General features: G+C 44.4%; 1 protein-coding gene across 3 annotated transcripts in view; it reads right to left on the bottom strand.

Annotated features, from left to right (window-relative positions):
• The window catches only part of SUFU (SUFU negative regulator of hedgehog signaling), a 129,691-nt gene that overhangs the window by 82,818 nt on the left and 28,220 nt on the right, over nt 1–18,653 (bottom strand). For all 3 annotated transcript variants that reach the window (XM_047762195.1, XM_047762194.1, XM_047762196.1), the window contains exon 3: nt 1,415–1,551. In XM_047762195.1, the coding sequence (XP_047618151.1) occupies nt 1,415–1,551 (137 nt within the window). The remainder of the gene's footprint in view (nt 1–1,414; nt 1,552–18,653) is intronic.

The following is an 18,653-nucleotide window of genomic DNA, read 5'->3' as shown; positions in this document are numbered from 1 at the left end:
AATGAATCACAGCCCTGCAGGGGGTTTGGGAATCAGTGTGTTGAGATCCTAAGGGATCTCATGAGCAGCCAGGTTTGGGAACCCTTGCTCAGAGAAGACCCACTGCAGCCTCCAAAAGGGAACCATCCCATAGGACACACAACAGTGGATGTAGTTAAGGCTCAGTCCTATTATATGATGGCCATCTGGCCAACGACTGGCCCAAAGGCTCTGGAATGAGGGCAGAGGGCTTCAACCTAGATGGTCATTGCACCTCCAATTTATAACCTTCTCAAGGCTAAAAAAAAAAAAAAAAAGTCATTCTATTTAGAGAAGCTGCCAGATCTATGGTTCTCAAATTTAGTCTCTACTAGAAACATCTGGGGACATCAACCCCCACCCATGATTTTGAGTCAGGGATCTCTGTGGCCCAGGAATGTGCACTTGCAACCAGCTCTCCAGATGATTCTGAGGCAGGCGTCCAAGGACCATACTTTGAGGGACCTTGACCTAGATGTTGGTCTGCTTCTATCTATGGCAGTCAGGGAGCAAGAGATGGACAGAAGTGTCTTGGCTTTCATTGCTTCTTACCAAACCAAAGAAACAAAATATGAAGTCATATGGGAGATGTTTCTGAGCAATTAATTAACCACATAAAAACATTCAGATGATATGAAACCCTCCATAAAGGCACTGAAATTCACTCCAACATTTCATTCCACTGGAGGACAAGTAGCATTGGTGGTACAGTGGTGAGCATGGCCGTCTTCCATCCCATTGGACAACTGAGTTAAGGGTATATGACCAAGGCTCCCAGCACAAAGTCCCCACTACAGGTTCCATATTAGCAGTCTCTGGGGGTAGGGGTACAGAAGCACAGGACCAGCCCCTGAAGGGCACCTGAGTCATTTGAATCAAATATTTCTAGTCAGAAATCAAGGTTCTGCCTGATTCCAGCGTCCTCTTCACATTGTGAGGGAGCAAGCTCCTGGCAATTCTTTCTCTCTGTTAACTCCAGCCTTGGCCAAGATTAATATGTGTGCTTGTGGCCCCAGAAACAGAGGTGCCAGGCCCCTGGGAGCAGAGAGCAAGGACTGTGTTAACTGTGGGAAAGAGCTGGTCAGCTCCATGCTGGGCCTTTAGCTTGCTGGGAATCAGAAGTATGGCTGGCAGGTTGCAACCCAGGCCCAGGGTGTTGGGGACTCCCACTTTGCACTTTCTGCCAGAGGTCACAGTGACATATCCTTCCCCACCATGGCCCAGGCAGCCTTCCACCCAGGAAATGCCAAGAAACAAGCCACCCTCGTGGTACCAATGGGATACAGCCCTCCAGGAAAGGTACCTCTAAGGACATCAGAGTCTACCTGCAGGTTCCCAGCCCAAGCAGGCTCATGGTGAAAGGACAACCACACCAGCCAGCTCCTGGGGCTCTTACCTGACTGGAACACATATCTGGCCAAGCCTTGCATTAGCTCTGCTGGCCATGTTGGGGGCGCAGACTCCCCTGTTTCTCTCTTCAGACGAAATGTCAACTCAAAGCCAAAACCACTAGGTCCATCTGTTCCTGTGAATCTGGAAGGAATAAAAAGCAAATGGTTTTAGTTTAATTGCCTTGGGGAAAACATTGTTTTGCTGTCTAATGAACGCTCTCCCCCTTTTTTGGTGGCCTCGGCTCCAAATCCCCTAGTCAGAGGAAACTAAGGGTATGAGCCTTGAGGAGAGGAAGGATCTGCATAGTCTGTAAAGAATCAGAACTCTAGCCTGGCCATCCTGCCAGCTATGGTACATGTGAATGACTTCAGCTCCACCAATCAAATTCCCCTGCTGGCACTGTGAATTACAAGTTCCAGATTTTGTGGCTCTGGAACATTCCTTTCTGTATGACTGAGGCTCTATTACCGAAAATCTCCCTTATTCACATCTTTATTCCTTCAAGCTATTACTAAGCGCCTACCTGGTTTACTAAGCGTACATGTCCTACTGTACGCTCTGTAAGGCTGAGACCCTTGCTCAACTCCCACCTCCACCTGCCCCACAAGGGGACAATCCTTGAGCTAAGCTGGCTGGCCTCCAAACTCCACATTTGAGGATGGGTCCCAAGGCAGATTCTAAATGCTGGGAGGCGCCAGGGTCTTCCTGGAACCTGGCACCCCAAGTGCACTCAGCAATCAGCACATCCTCTTCCTGAAACCTGGCATCCCGTGTGCACTCTCCAATCACTGGAACCTCGAGGAAGCCCGCTTTGCCCTCTCTTCCCATCCCCGACTGGCCCGCAGTGATGAGGGTTTCCCGTCTCTGCGACCACACACATCATAGTGACGATGAGGCAGGGGAGCAGTGCCTGTCTCCCTGTCTGCTAGGAAACGCGGGAGCCTGAGTCTCCAGGGGAGCCCCTGAAGTGAACTTCTGCCAGAGAGGGAAATGATGCAGACTAGGGAGCAGGGCCTGGTGGTTGGGAGTGGCACCTCCTTGGGTGAGGGAAGCATCCAGGGAGGGGCTCCTGAGGACTACAGGAGGCTTGCCAGCCCAGGAAGGGTTAAAAGGTAAAATATGTTCATGATATAATTTTCAGCAATTATATCTTATACAAACATGAGCCACAGTGATTATACACATGTAAACTCCTCGACATACAGATACGAGCCATAAAATAAGATGACAGCCAATACCTCCTCATGAGCCAAGCTACTGGAACTGGCGGTCGGAAGGGGGGAACACTGACAGGATGGTGACAGTCAGTGCCCAACCCTGGCTTCCACATGGCATCTCTCCTCCATCATCATCATCATCCCCCTACAAGAGGCCAGATCAGGAGCCTGGACAGAGAGATTCCAACATCTCAGCAGCTCTGACCCAGGGTGGGCCCAGCCCTCCTGCACTTGCTGCAGCGAGGAGATCACTGCTGATAAGTGAAGTTCTCTAAAAGACCGAAAAGGAGGCCTGAGAATCATCATTTTCTCTGGGTATCTAGCGATGTGGGAGGCAGATTCCATTTGGGGGTACCTACTTAAGAATTGTGGAGAGCATGTTAGAAAATGCCTGCCCAGATGCCAGTGTAAGCTCTCTTCTTTCCTTGCAGAATTGCCCTGTTTGGGGACAATTCCATGCAGAAAAGCTGAGGGACTTGCTTAGCAAGCTGAGGCTGGAGGAGCTGCCTCCCAAGGGCTCTAGGCTTGAGAGGGGTGTGAAAACCTGGGGTAATGCAAGACTGACTCGGAGTTAGAACTTGATAAAAGGAGATGGGTCACTAGGGCAAAGGGAAGATTTCAAGCAGCCACCAATTAGAGGCAGCTTTGTAAAATGTATGAGACCACTACTCCAGGGCTTTTATCTCAGGCCAAGAAAAACATATGATTTCTAACCACAAAAACTGGAGAAACAGACTAAAAGGAACATGCTCCTGGGGCTGGGCAATGGGGAGTGCCCTCAGATGCGGAAAGAGAGGTCTCATGCGTCTGAGCAGCACTGCCTCTAAGGAGGGCTGTGCACCCATGCACACGCATGCCTGGGTGTGCACACACACACATGCACGTGTACACCATCTGCCTCCACACGGGGTGCTCTCCGGGCCAGCTCTGCGGTGGGCAGGCCGGGCCTCACTTGACTGGCTGCGAGCGACAGGCCCGGCCAGATGGTCCCCACCTGCGTTTGATCACCACCCACCAGGCTGGCTGGACGCAACCTCTAAACTCTGAAACATGCGTTTGGAACGGCCCGGCCTCAGGATAAACACACAACCTGGAGCCTGTCAGAAAGCCTCTTCTTCAAAGCGGCTGGCCCAGGCACAGCCAAGTGACAAGGTCATTCAGCCTATGAAGTCCCCTGGAGGGGCCTGGCTTGGTCTACACTTCCTCATGGGAGGGCTTCTCCAGCCAAAGCAGATTTATCTGACCGGAGGATGAAGCCCCTCCTGGGGAGCGGCTGTCACACGCATCCCCCGAGAAAGGAAAGCGTGCAAGGAAACTGGCTGCGGAAGATGGGATCTGGGTCAGAGCACAGACTCTAACACAGACGGCTGCTAAAACACGGGCTGGTGGTAAAGGGGCCCAGAGGAATTTCTTCCTATAGGGATTTGTAAAGAAAGACATTAGAGATCCTCCCCTATCTGGTAGGGAGGCGGGAAGGGGTTCTAACTGTCTTACAGCAGAAGGATGGATGAGACGGCCTCTCAAGATTATTTCCAGCTCAAGAACTTCTGATCCTGCTCACTGAGGTGCCAGGGGAAAGGCTGCCTTTGTCCCAGCAGTTTGGCAAGCCTAGGCAACGGCTGTGCCAACCTCAAGAGTAACATCAAACCTGCCAACAGGAAAAAAATGTGCCTTGAATCCTAGACATAGTTGCCCAACCTCTGGAACCTGCCCAAGGGTCTCCCCCCAAAGCACCTGATTAAGAACATATCACCAAAATGACCACTAACTCCAGGCAGAAGATGAATAGGAACCTGGGAGAGACTTTCCAGAGTAAACACAAGAGTGTGGGTGGGCAGAAAAAGCTGACCTAGAAGCTGGCATCTCACACTCAACCCCATCAGTTACTAGGAAAATTCAAATCAAAACTACAATGAGGGAAAAAAAAAAAAACTACAGTGAAGTACCACTTCACACCCTCTAGGATGGCCAAAATAAAAGACAGACAGTAACAAGTGTTGGCGAGGATGTGGAGAAATTGGAACACTTCATACTTTACTGTGGGAATGTAAAATGGCAGAGCTGCTTTGGAAAACTGTTTGGCAGTTCTTCGCAAAGTTAAATACACCATATGACCCAGCAGTTCCACTCCTAGGAATATACTCAAGGGAGCTGAAAACATGTTTCACATAAAAACTTGGGCATGAACGTTCATAGCAGCATTATTCATAAAAGCCACAAAGTAGAAGCAACCCAAATGTCATCAACATATAAATGGGCATATAAAACACAGTATATCCATACAATGGAATCTTATTTGGCAATAAAAAGGACGGCTGTACTGATACTTGCCACAACATAAGTGAACTCTGAAAACATAACGCTAAGTGAGTGAAGCCAGATACAAAAGACCACATATTGTATGATTCCATTTATATGAAATGTCCAGAATAGACAACTCCACAGAGACAGAAAGATTAATGGTTGGAGTTCCTGCTGTGGCACAACGGGTTACAGACACAACTGCAGTGGCTTCTGTCTCAGCTGTGGTTAAGATTTGATTCCTGGCCTGAGAACTTCTACATGTGGAAGGAAGGAAGGGGAGAGGGAGGGAGATAGATTAGTGGTTGCCAGGGGTTCGGGGAGGAGAGAATGGGGACTGACTGCTATCGGGTCTAGAGTTTCTTCAGGGGGGTGAGAGAAATGCTGTGGAATTAAATAATGGTGATGACTGCACAATCTTGTGAATATACTAAACCCCCCTGAATTACACAGTTTAAAAGGGTGACTCTCATGGTATGTAAATTATATTAAAAAAAAAAAAAAAGCTGGCATTTCAGGTACCCCTAAACACTGGGGGAGGCAGGGTCAACCGTGCCAGCAAAGTCAGGCCTTTACCTGGCTCTACCTGCTGATAACCACTACAATTAAATGAATATTGGAGTTCCCGTCGTGTCACAGTGGTTAACAAATCCAACTAGGAACCATGAGGTTGCGGGTTCGGTCCCTGGCCTTGCTCAGTGGGTTAAGGATCCGGCCATTGCTGTGAGCTGTGGTGTGGGTCACAGACGGGGCATGGATCCCGCAGTGGCTCTGGCATAGGCCGGTGGCTACAGCTCCTATTAGATCTCTAGCCTGGGAACCTCCATATGCCGCGGGAGCGGCTCAAGAAAAGGCAAAAAGACAAAAAAGAATACCTACTAAGTTTGAGGCCTTGGACTAAGCACTTTTTATTTTTTTTTTGAGGAGGAAGAGGGATTCAAGCAAGGACTGAAGGTCTTCTTGGGGCCTTAACCATAAGGTGGTGATGTCTGAGCCTGGTCCTTCTCTCCAGGGAGTCTAAAATCACCGCCTCTTTTTGATGATGCCCAGTTCCTTATTTTATTTTATTTTATTTTATTTTTTTGGCCATGCCCGCAGCATGTGGAAGTTCCCAGGCCAGGGACTGAACCTGTGCCACGTCAGTGACCCAAGCCCCTCCAGTGACAATGCCAGACCCTTAATCCACTCCTAAGTGCTTTTCTTACGCCATATTATTTAATTCTTCAACAACCCTGACTCAGTCATTGTTACCCTCGTTTAACTAACATATGAGAAAAAGACACTTGAGAGAGTGTATGTAATATTCCGGAAGTCACATGGTAGGCATGCAATGGACCTCGGACTTGAGGTCTGCTTGATGCCAAAGTCCACTTCTTATTGCTGTGAGACCTCAGGTAAGATATTTAACCTTTCCATGCCTCAGTTTCCTCATCTATAAAATGAGGATAGGAGTTCCGTGGTGGCTCAGAGGGTTAAGGATCTGGCATTGTCACTGCTGTGGTTCAGGTTCGATCCCTGGCCTGGAAACTTCTGCATGCTGCAAGTGTGGCCAAAAAAAATGAGGATAACAATAACAGTAACTATTTCAGAGTTGTTATGGGACTTAAATATTTGGAAACTGCCTGGAATACTGTAAGTATTATATCACTTACGCTAAGTGAAAGAAGACGAAGGACCGTGCATTATATCAAATGAATCCACTCACATGATATAATAAATAATATAATTTTAATATATAATGTGTGTTTACAGTATATAAAATGTCAAGAATAGGCAAATCCATGGGAAAAGAAAGTAGATCAGTGATTGCCTGGGGCTGGGAGTCTAAGGACAAATGTGGAGTCATTGCTAATGGGTGTGGGGTTTCTTTTGTGGGTGATAAAAATATTTAAATTTTTTTTAAGTCCCAAAATTAGTTAATGGTGATGGCTACAAAATTGTGAGTATACTGGAAACCACTAAATTGTACACCGTGAGTGAATTGTACGGTATGTGAATTTTATCTCAATAAAGGTATTTTGTAAAACTGAAGGGGAAAAAACCCTAATAATAAAAAACTTCACAAACCATAATAAAGATATATTCCCCTTAAGCATACAATGATGGCCAATCTCACTCACGATAAGAGATGCGCAACTCGGAGTTCCCATAGTGGCTCAGTGGAAACAAATCTGACTAGTATCCATGAGGACATAGGTTTGATCTCTGGCCTTGCTCAGTAGGTTAAGGATCCAGCATTGCTGTGAGCTGTGGTGTAGGTCACAGATGAAACAAAACAAAGGACCCTGCATTAGATGACGTTGCTGTTAATGTGGCATAAGGCCAGTGGCTACAGATCGGATTTGACCCCTAGCCTGGGAACCTCGTATGCCAAAAAAAAAAAAAAAAGAAAAAAAAGAAAGAAAGAAGGAGAGAAAGAAATGCAACTCAAATGCAAATTAAAAAAAAAAAACAAACACCAATATGGCACAGTAGGTTAAGAATCTGACTGCAGCTGCTTGTGGTGCTGTGGAGGTGTGGGTTCAATCCCTGACCCTGAGCACTGGGTTAAAGGATCCAGCACTGCTGCAGCTGTGACATAGGAGGCCGAGATTCAGTCCTTGGCCTGAGAACTTCCACATGCCGCTGGTGTAGCCATAAAACAAACAAAATAATAAAATACCATTCTCCCTTAACTGGCAAAAATTTTTAGGTATAATATTACATCCTATTGATGAGGTTGTGGAGAAAGAGGTATTCTTTTTTTTTTTTTTTTGCTTTTTAGGGCCGCACCTGTGGCATATAGAGGTTCCAAGGCTGGGGGTCAATATAGTGCTGTAGCCGCCATCCTACACCACAGCAATAGCAATGCGGGATCCGAGCTTAGTCTTTGACCTATTTCACAGCTCATGGCAATGCCAGATGGCCAACCCACTGATCGAGGCCAGGGATTGAACTTTTGGATACTTTTCCTCATGGATACTAGTCGAATTTGTTTCCACTGGACCACAGTGGGAACTCCCAGAAAGAGGTATTCTTTTTTGTTTTGTTTTGTTTTTTTGGCTTTTTGCCTTTTCTAGGGCCGCTCCTGCAGCATATGGAGGTTCCCAGGCTAGGGGTCGAATCAGAGCTGTAGCTGCCGGCCTTCACCAGAGCCACAGCAACAGTGGATGTGAGCCGCATCTGCGACCTACACCACACCTTATGGCAACACAAGATCCTTAACCCACTGAGTGAGGGCAGGGATCGAACCTGCAACCTCATGGTTTCTAGTCGGATTCGTTAACCACTGAGCCACGACGGGAACTCCAGGAGGTATTCTTATTTGTTGCTGGTGGGGATATAAATTAGTTCAAAATTTTTGGATAGGAAGTTAGCAAGACCTAACAAAATTTCATATATGTTTACCTTTTGACCCAGCAATACCACTCTAAGAATTTTTGGCTGCAAAATATTGAAAACTAAACACCCATTCATAGAAGAGTGGTCCAAAGAGTATTATTCAGCTATAAGAAAGAATGAGGATGAGCTCTACAAACTGATGGGATACTATCAAGTAAAAATAGCAAAAGAGTACTATAGCATGCCACCTTTTGAGGAAGAGAGAAGGAAGATAGGAAAACGTACATGGATCTGCTCATTTCTGCAAAAAGCAACATAGGAAGGTTAAGTCAGAAACCAATAAGATTGGTTACCTACAGGCAATAGGTGGGAACCAGGTGGAAAAGACTGAGCAGTGGCAGGAGTATATGTATTTATGACACTTCTCTGAATGTGCCTTTTTGTGTGGTTATCATTTTTGGATCAAGGATAATATTTTCACAAACTCAAAAATAAACAAAGATGGAGGAAAAAGCTAAATGTAATACAAACATAAATTAATTAATGTAACTGTATTTCAAATAAACAATATAATCACACTGAAGAGGGGAAAAAAAAGAAGTTGCCCAAGTACCTTATGTATAGACTGTTGACCATATTTCCTTAGGCCAAAGACAGAAAGAACAATACAAATACTGAACTCTAGTTAATGGTTTTACTTTTTATATTGGTGTGGGTTAGTAATTCTGACACTACCTTCTGTATAAATGTACTGTGGATAATGGAAGCCAGGTTTCTCTCATTGTCAAAAAGGTTAAAAATTGGTAAAGAGGAGTTCCCATCGTGGCACATCAGAAACGAATCCAACTAGGAACCATGATGTTTTGGGTTTGATCCCTGGCCTCACTCAGTGGGTTAAGGATCTGGCGTTGCCGTAAGCTGTGGTGTAGGATGCAGACATAGCTCAGATCCTGAATTGCTGTGGCTGTGGTGCAGGCCAGCATCTGTAGCTCTGATTAGACCCCTATCCTGGGAACCTCCACATGCTGCAAGTGAGGCCCTAAAAAGCAAAAAAGAAAAAAAAATTGGTAAACATATGTCAAAGTTAGAAATATGTAGAAGTTCCCATCGTGGCTCAACAGAAAACGAATCTGACTGGTACCTATGAGGACGCAGGTTTGATCCCTGGCCTCACTTAGTGGGTTACGGATCCGGGGTTTCTGTGAGCTGTGGTGTAGGTTTCAGACACAGCTTGGATCCCGCATTGCTGTGGCTGTGGCTGTGGCCGTGGCTGTGGCTTTGGCCAGCAGCTGCAGCTCCTATTTGACTCCTAGCCTGGGAGCCTCCATATGGCATGGGTGTAGCCCTAAAAAGACAAAAAAAAAAAAAAAGGTATGTAAAAAAGGAAGGAAAGGATGAGACTCATAGGTATGATTTTGGAATTGGAGGTATCAGTATGGTATTTAATAAAGGAACAGAAATAGAAATAAAGACGTCTTGTGTGGGTGTGATACATGTGTGTGTATTTCCCAGCTCTCTCTACTGAGTGACACCTCAAAAGCAATGATAACACCTAGCACCCAGATCTTGGTTTCTAAATACCATCTGCCATTAAAAGATACCAGAGCTCACTGGATAAATGGCTGATTCCAGGGTTTGGAAAGCACCAAATGAACCTGGAACTTTTTATTGTGCTCAAAAAGGTAAGTGCTTAGGGGGTGGGGGGATACTGGGGGTTTGGGATGGAATATAAAATTGGGTTGTGATGATCATTGTACAACTATAAACGTAATAAATTCATTGAGTTATATATATATATATATAAAAGGCAAGTGCTCAAAGAATGATGGGAACATGTCAAAAGTAGAGAGAAGCCAAACTAAACGGCTCCCTGTGGCCAATCTGAGCATCAAAAGAAATGATATTAACAAATTATAACCTATTAATTAAAATAAAAATCTGTGACTCCATACTAATTATAATGGACCTAGTGACATGGCTCTATAGACGCTAGACTTACCAGCCTCCATAATCACATGAGTCATAATTACATGATTATTTTATATATATGAGGAACAGCAGCTTTTCCCTCTTATACTTGGAAAAAGACTTTTCTGTAAATATATTCAGTAGTATTTATAAGAGTAAAACATTTAGAAACAATCTAAATGTTCTATAAGTAGGGATATTAACAATTCTGGCACATTTTGTGATAGGACATTATACAGTCATTAAAAATGGGAGTTCCTGAAGTTCCTGTTGAGACTCAGCATGTTAAGAACCAGACATAGTATCCATAAGGATGCAGGTTCAATCCCTGGCCTCACTCAGTGGGTTAAGGATCTGGCCTTGCCACAAGCTGCGGCATAGGAAACAGATGCCACATTGCTATGGCTGGGGCGCAGGCCAGCAGCTGCAGCAGCTCCATCCAACCCCCAGCCTGGAATTTCCACATGCTGCAGCTGTGGTCCTAAAAAAGAAAAAAGAAAAAAAAAAAAAAAAGAGTTCCTGAAAGCAGAAGGCCTAGTCACTGAGAGGCAAAGGGTTTTCCACCTCTTACTGGTGAGGTGGAACAGGAAATGTAAGTCAGAACCCTCCTCTAGATCCTTTATTGTCTGCTGTTTATAGATTGCTAACTATAAGATAAAAATATAAATAACTTTTTTATATAGTCATGAAATTGGAACCTTTGTGTATTGCTGGTGGGAATATAAACTGGTGCAGCCACTGTGGAAAACATTATGGTGGTTCCTCAAAAAATTAAACATAGATTAAACACAGATTTTTCAGACGATTCAGCAATTCCACTTCTGGGTACATACCCAAAAGAAAGGAAAGCAGGCACCTGAAAAGTATTCAGTAGCCAAAAGGTGAAAATAACCCACACGTCCAACAATGGATAAACAGATTTTTAAATTTATTTTTTATTTTTTAATTTTTTTGCTTTTTGGGCCTGCACCCAAGGCCTATGGAGGTTGCCAGGCTAAGGGTCGAATCAGAGTTGTGGCTGTTGGCCTACACCACAGCCACAGCAAAGCCAGATCCGAGCTGTGTCTGTGACCTACACCACAGCTCATGGCAATGCCGGATCCTTAACCCACTGAGCGAGGCCAGGGATTGAACCTGCATCCTCATGGATACTAATTGGATTCATTTCTGCTGAGCCATGACAGGAACTCCTGGATAAACAGATTTTTTTAAATGTGGTAAATATATCCAATGGGAAACCAGCCTTAGAGGATGCAAATTCTGACACCTGCTACAACATGGATGAACCTTTAAGACGTTATGCTAGGTGAATTAAGCCAGTCACAAAAGGACATACATTGTATGATTCCACTCCTGAGAGGTACCGAGAATAGTCAAGTTGGGAGAGCCAGAAGATAGAATGGTGGTTGCCAGGGGCAGTGGAAAGAAGGGGATGGGAAGTTGTTGTTTAACGGGTATCATGCTTCAATTTGAGAAGCTGAAAAAGTTCTGGGGATGGAGAATGGTGAAGGTAGCATAACTATGTGAAATAATGCAATTAAATACATCTAAAAATGGTTAAGATCAGGAAGCCTGAGAGCCGCAGCGAGCTGGAGCCACCAGAGTAATGGAGGGGAAAGTTCCAGTCACAGCGCTGAGACTCAATCAGCTGAAGAAAAAGATGCAGACCTCCCAACAAAGCCTACAAAGATCTCCAAGTCTTTATTTGCCATAGGTAGTCAGATGACAAAGAAAGCCTCAGCCATATCCATTTAACTTGGCTCAAGTAAGCCTTTACAAAATGTTCCAACTCTTGCTCCAAAAACCCTTTCAGTAGCAGCAGCGTTTAATGAAGATGGAGATAGTGAACCAGAGGAAATGCCTCCAGAAGCAAAGATGAGGATGAAGAATATTAGAAGGGATTCACCAACATCAGCAGGATGAAATTCCTTCAATAAAGGAAAGCATGGGTTTTCTGATAACCAGACGCTATGGGAGCAAAATATAAAATATCTTGGAAATGTTCATGACCAAGACAATTAAATGATGTGTTTTGAAGGTGGGGTGTGGGGTGGGTGTAAAGCTAAAAAGAACAGGTTCCTTTTTAAAAGAATGGTATAAGACTATGCTTGGAGCGACCTTTTTTTTTTTTTTTTTAAGATTGGTACACTAATAAATGAGAATTTGAAATTAGAGGTAATTTATGTTTTATATAGATTTCAAGACATTTACTAATATTGTAGTTTCATGTGATTAGTTTCCAAAGAGTCACAGATAATAAAAAATCAGAAATGGCACCTTTCTAAGAATTGCATTTTTTTTTTAGACACAACTATCAGCACATTAAGAGGGAAGCAAAAAGTTATTACCTATTGAAACTATAGGCAATTACTTTCTAACTTAACTCTCTTATTAACCTAAACTGTCTGGTTCCCAGGAACAGCCTTATAAAGAAGGGAGTATTATATTGGGACGAAAATGTTACTGGATTATTGATTGAGAAAGTAAATTAGATAAAATTAAAATACAGGCGTTCCCGTCGTGGCGCAGTGGTTAACGAATCTGACTAGGAACAATGAGGTTGCAGGTTCGATCCCTGCCCTTGCTCAGTGGGTTAGCGATCCGGCGTTGCCATGAGCTGTGGTGTAGGTTGCAGACGCGGCTCGGATCCCGCGTTGCTGTGGCTCTGGCGTAGGCCGGTGGCTACAGCTCCGATTCAACCCCTAGCCTGGGAACCTCCATATGCCACGGGAGCGGCCCAAGAAATGGCAAAAAGACAAAAAAAAAAAAAAAATTAAAATACAGCTTTTTTTCCTAATGAGCATTTGTTTTGTTTCAAGTCATCATAAACTAGTTATTGCACTGCTATCAGTGGCTACAGATGCTTAGCTCTTTAAAAAGAATATTTTAAAATTTTATGTAAACGGTTGAGAACTTAAAATAGCCCACTTCACTTTAAAGGGTCTTGTCTACCTTCATTAGTCTTCAAAAAACAACCATTTGCTACCAAAGTAAATCAGTATTTTGCATGCACTTCTCTTGATTTTGTTATTAGCTAGTTCCTGTAAGCATTTCCATCAGACCTTAAGGCAAATCATGAGGAAGCTGTTTAACAGTTAAGCTGCCCATAGTTAAATATTTGGCTGTTCTTATTTTTCAAAGGGTATAAATACAAAAAAAAAAAAAGTAATGTTGTATGAAGATGGAAAATGAGAAAGATGCACTTTCTGTAACTTTACCAAAGCATTTAAGTTACTAACTTATGAAATCCAATTTGATTTGAACTTATTACAGGAATTCTTATTTAGCACATAATATGGTTTATTTTAACTGTATACATATTAACCAGGAGGCTCACGAAAGCATACTTTATTTTATTTCCTTTTTTTTTTAGGGCCGCACCTGTGGCATATGGAGGTTCCCAGGCTAGGGGTTGAATCAGAGCTGCAGCTGCCGGCCTACACCACAGCCACAGGAAAGCCACATTCGAGCCGCATCTGCAACTTACACCACAGCTCACAGAAATGCCAGAACCTTAACCCACTGAGTGAGGCCAGGGATTGAACTTGCATCCTCATGGATGCTAGTCAGATTCATTTCCACTGAGCCACGACGGGAACTTCAAAAGCACATTTTATTTTATTTTTTTCTTTTTTTTTAATTACTCAAATGAATTTATCACATCTGTAGTTGTATAATGATCACAACAATCTGATTTCACAGGATTTCCATCCCACAGCCCAAGCACGTCCCCCCACCCCCCCAAAAGCACATTTTAGATACTGAAAAATAGAAGTAAAGAAAATGCATATTTAAACGTATTTTATGGGATCTTTGCCCACATATACTTTGTTATGTGTATTGTAGGATTTGCGTTTATTTTGTAATTTTGTATTTTTGTATTGTATATGAATTATTTTTTCAAGTGACAGTTAAATGTATCTTTAAAAGCACAGGCACACATAAAAGAAATACAGAGTATAATGATATTCTTGGAAACTCCTACAGTGTTAAATTTGGAGGCAGATTCAGACTACTTGATTGGTGGTAATTGCTCACTGATCTCTTTCAGTAAGTAATAGCTCCAGAGAAGCAGCCTGTATATATTCCTAATACTTTGTTCACTTGCATTCGAGTTTAGAGTAAGCCCCAAGTAAAACAATGGAAATGTATATAGAACTATTAGTTCTTTTTATTTTTATTTTTTTGGTCTTTTGTCTTTTTAGGGCCACACCCACGGCACATGGAGGTTCCCAGGCTAGGAGTCGAATCGGAGCTGTAGCCGCTGGCCTGTGCCATAGCCATGACAACACCAGATCCTTAACCCATCAAGTGAGGCCAGGGATCAAACCGGTACCCTCATGGATGCTATTTGGGTTCATTAACCGCTGAGCCATGATGGGAATTCCCTAGAAATATTAGTCCTTACTTACATGATTTAACTCTATCAAGATAAATGAATTTAACTTGCTTTAACATAGGCAAACTTGCCATTTTGTTCATTTTAAGGTTTTGGGGTTTGTTTGGGTTTTTTTTGTCTTTTTGTCTTTTGAGGGCCACACCCACAGCATATGGAGGTTCCCAGGCTAGGGGTCGAATCAGAGCTATAGCTGCTGGCCTACACCAGAGCCATAGCAACACAGGATCCGAGCCACGTCTGCAACCTACACCACAGCTCATGGCAACGCTGGATCCTTAACCCACTGAGTGAGGCTGGGGATCAAACCCGCAACCTCATGGTTCCTATTTGGATTCATTTCTGCTGCACCACGACGGGAACTCCTTCATTTTAATGTTTATGTTCAAATAACATCCCTCTCCTGCCTTTTCTTGACTCAAATGAAATGTTAACCCAAGGTCAAGATAGGAGAAACGACTGAGATGAATGTCTTTATTAAAATACCAATAAATCTGTCAAACTCAAAATAAAATAAAATGAAAATGGTTAAAATGATAAATTCCATTTTATGTATATTTTACTAGATGCAAATGGTTTTGGAAAAGCATGAAACAAAACTTACTATATGTGATTCAAAATATTTGTGTGTATACACACACAATGTAAAGATATATGAGAGGGAGTTCCTGTCGTGGCTCAGTGGCTAAGGAATCCAACTAGGAACCATGAGGTTACGGGTTCGATCCCTGGCCTTGCTCAGTGGGTTAAGGATCCAGCATTGCCGTGAGCTGTGGTGTACGCTGCAGACACGGCTCGGACCCTGAGTTGCTGTGGCTCTGGCGTAGGCCGGCAGCTACAGCTCCGATTAGACCCCTAGCCTGGGAACCTCCACATGTCGTGGGAACGGCACTAGGAAAGGCAAAAAGACAAAAAAATAAAATAAAAATAAAAATATATGAGAAAACAAGGAGTTCCTGCTGTGTGCAGTGGGTTAAGAATCCAGCACTGTCTCTGTGGCAGTGCAGATTTGAACCCCAGCCCAGAGAGGTAAGTTAAGGATCTGGCATTCCCACAGCTGTGGTATGGGTCATAGGTGAGGCTAGGTTTCCATCCCTGGCCCAGGAACTTCCATATGTTGCAGGTATGGCAGGAAAAAGGAAGAAAGAAAATGCAATAAAATCATTATAGTAGCTATTACAGTACAATTTTTCTTCTTCAAATTTCTTTGCGTTTTCTAAGTTTTTTACCATTTATACTTTCTAGTCTAGACTATAAACCCCACAAGGGCAAGACTGTGTCTTGTTCACTATTGTAACTGCCAATCTAGCCTGCTAGGCTTCTCATAGCCTGTTGGCTAAGTGTTCACATTAGACACTGTTGGTATGAGAGGCTTGTGGTCAGTGCCTTCTTTTTCTGGGGGTAACCTGAATATTTCCATTGGTATCTGGAGCAGGGAATGCTGGACTAGCCACTGACCTTGCGAAGGGTGGTACCTCTGAAGTCAGGTCTAGGGACTGTGGCTCAGTCTCAATGCTGGGGTCTGAAGGAAAGGAAGAGGGGACAATCTGCCACTGGAAACACATGGCACAGGAGGCCAGCCCAGTCCAATTTCAGAACCAAGAGTGACCTCACTTCATTCCCTACAAAAGCTCCTGCTGTCCCTCCTTCCCTCCCCCCCGATTCTGGGATGACTAGAGAACTGGGTAGACCAACCCTTTCCCTCCTTTACCTGGGGTTGGTCTTGCCTCCCAATCAGCCCTTCTTGGGATTAGGCTTAGTTCCTGGTCTTCCTGAGTTGGATATTCTCTCCCAGAAGAATGGAGCCTCTAGATCCCGTCCCAGGGGAAGAGACAGAACTTTTCCTTGGGTCGCCTCCCTCCAAGTGCACACACATATTCCCAGCTGGACCCAGAGGTGACAGAAAGAACCGAAATGAAGACCTCCAGTAGCTCTGGGGCTTTGTACAGAAGGCTGCCTGCCTCTTCTGCACAAGTTCCTTCCAGGACCACACCAAGCAAGTCCAAGGTCCATGCATCCAAGCACATGCTTGGAGCGCCAGCTGCCTTCACTATTCCCACGAAGTTTCTTGAGGTCAGTCTGCCTCAAGGCCCTCAGTGCTGGCCTAAGCCCCATGATCCCCTGGGATTGGCCACTACTCTATCCCTTCCAGCCATGCAGAGAATAAAGAACAGCCTGGCAAACAGAAGGCACCCCTGGAAACCATTTGATTAGGGAAAACCGTGAATGTCCTCCACATGTCCTCTAGGGGACTTTCTAGGTGAAGAAAGAAGGACAAAAGCCAGGGCCCTGCTTTATCCAGGGCACAGTCCCCACCATCTCCTTACCACACAGTCTCCCCAGGTATCCTCATAAAATAGTTTCAGGCACCAGGCCTCTGCTGAGTGTTCCCAAATCTTATTTCCAAGCAAAGGATCAAATGCAGACTGTACCCTGAGTTCAGTATATATAAACCTGAACTCAGTATCTCCCAAACCTGATCCTTCTCCATCTTCCTCTAACTGAAGATGAGTTTTACTATGGTAGCCTGTATAATGGCTTCCAAAGGTGTATACATGCTAATCCCTGGAACCCGTGTATGTTGCCTTACACGGCAAAAGGGACTTTGCAGGTGCATCTAAGGATCTTGAGATGCTGGATTATCTGGGAGAGCTCAAACTAACCACATAAGTCCTTAAAAGTGGAAGAGAAGGGAGGAAGAGTAGGTCAGAGAGAGGTGATGTGAGGACCTGGTCTATGTTGCTAGTTTTGAAACTGGAGGAAGGAGCATATACCCAGGAAGGCATGTGGCCTCTAAAAGCTGGAAAAGGAAACAGATTCTCCCTTAGAGCCCCTGGGATGGAACATAGCCTGGCTGAGACCTTGATTTTAGCCCAGTGAGACCCATCTCAGACATCTGACTTCCAGAACTCTAAGAAAATAAATGTGGTAAATTTGTTATGGTAGCAATAGGAAACTAGTATAGCCACCAAGCCAGAATCCCAGGAGTCACCCTCTAGCCCTCCCTGTCCTCCTGTGCAGCCAGGCAGGCAGTCACCGAGGTCTGTCGACTCTTGCTCCCCCCCTTCTCAGCAGGTCTCAAATCTGTCCTCTTCTCTCCATCCTCACTGTCACACCATGGGTCAACCTTTTTTTTCCCCCAAGGTATAGCTGACATACAATATTATATAAGTTTCAGGTGTGTAACATACTGATTTACAAATTTTTTTGGCCACACCTGTAGCATATGGAAGTTCCCGGGCCAGGGACCAAATCCGAGCCACAGCTGTGACCTACACGGCAGCTGCAGCAATGCCAGAACCTTAACTCACTGTACCAGGCTTGGGATCAAACGTGCACTGCCACAGAGACAATGCCAGATCCTTAAACCACTGCACTACAGCGTGAACTCCAGTGATTTACAATTTTTAAAGATAATATTTCACCGGTAGTTATAAAATGTTGGCTAGACTCCTTGGCGTTGACCTTCATCCTTCACTGGAATGGCCAACGCTGCTCCTACTCACTGACCTCCTGCCTCCTGCCCTATTCAGTTTTTCACTCTGATGTTCTCAAAATGGGATATGATGTATCTTTCCCCCACTGAAAATCCTCCAAAGCCCACCCCTACTTCAGGATGAAATCCAGACTTCTCAACAAGACCAGCACAAACTGGATCCCCCTAACCTCCTCTGCTTCACCCTCAATGAATGACTAGCAGATCTCGGGACACACTAATGACCTTCTTGCCCCTGAGATTCTACATAGGCTGTTCCCTTTTTCTTTGCCCTTGCTCATCTTTAGAAAGGTTCAGGTGGGTGAACCCTCTCTGAGCCAGGTGCCTGTGCTGAATATTTTGTTTGCTCTTTCAGGTCCATCTCCACTGAGATCGACAAATCCTGAGGTGGCCCCCAAATTTCTGCCTCCTGTGTTCATGCCTTTGTGAAATCCCTTCTCCCTGAATGACCGCAGGACCTGGGACTTGCTTTTAACCAACGGAACATGGCTGGGTGGCAGGATATCACTCCCACGACTGTGTGACATTATATAAGACCATGTCT

This window comes from Phacochoerus africanus, chromosome 15, assembly GCF_016906955.1.
Source record: "Phacochoerus africanus isolate WHEZ1 chromosome 15, ROS_Pafr_v1, whole genome shotgun sequence".
In the NCBI taxonomy this organism is placed as follows: domain Eukaryota; kingdom Metazoa; phylum Chordata; class Mammalia; order Artiodactyla; family Suidae; genus Phacochoerus; species Phacochoerus africanus.
Note: the sequence above shows the minus strand (reverse complement) of the source record. Positions and strands in the feature narration are given on the sequence as shown.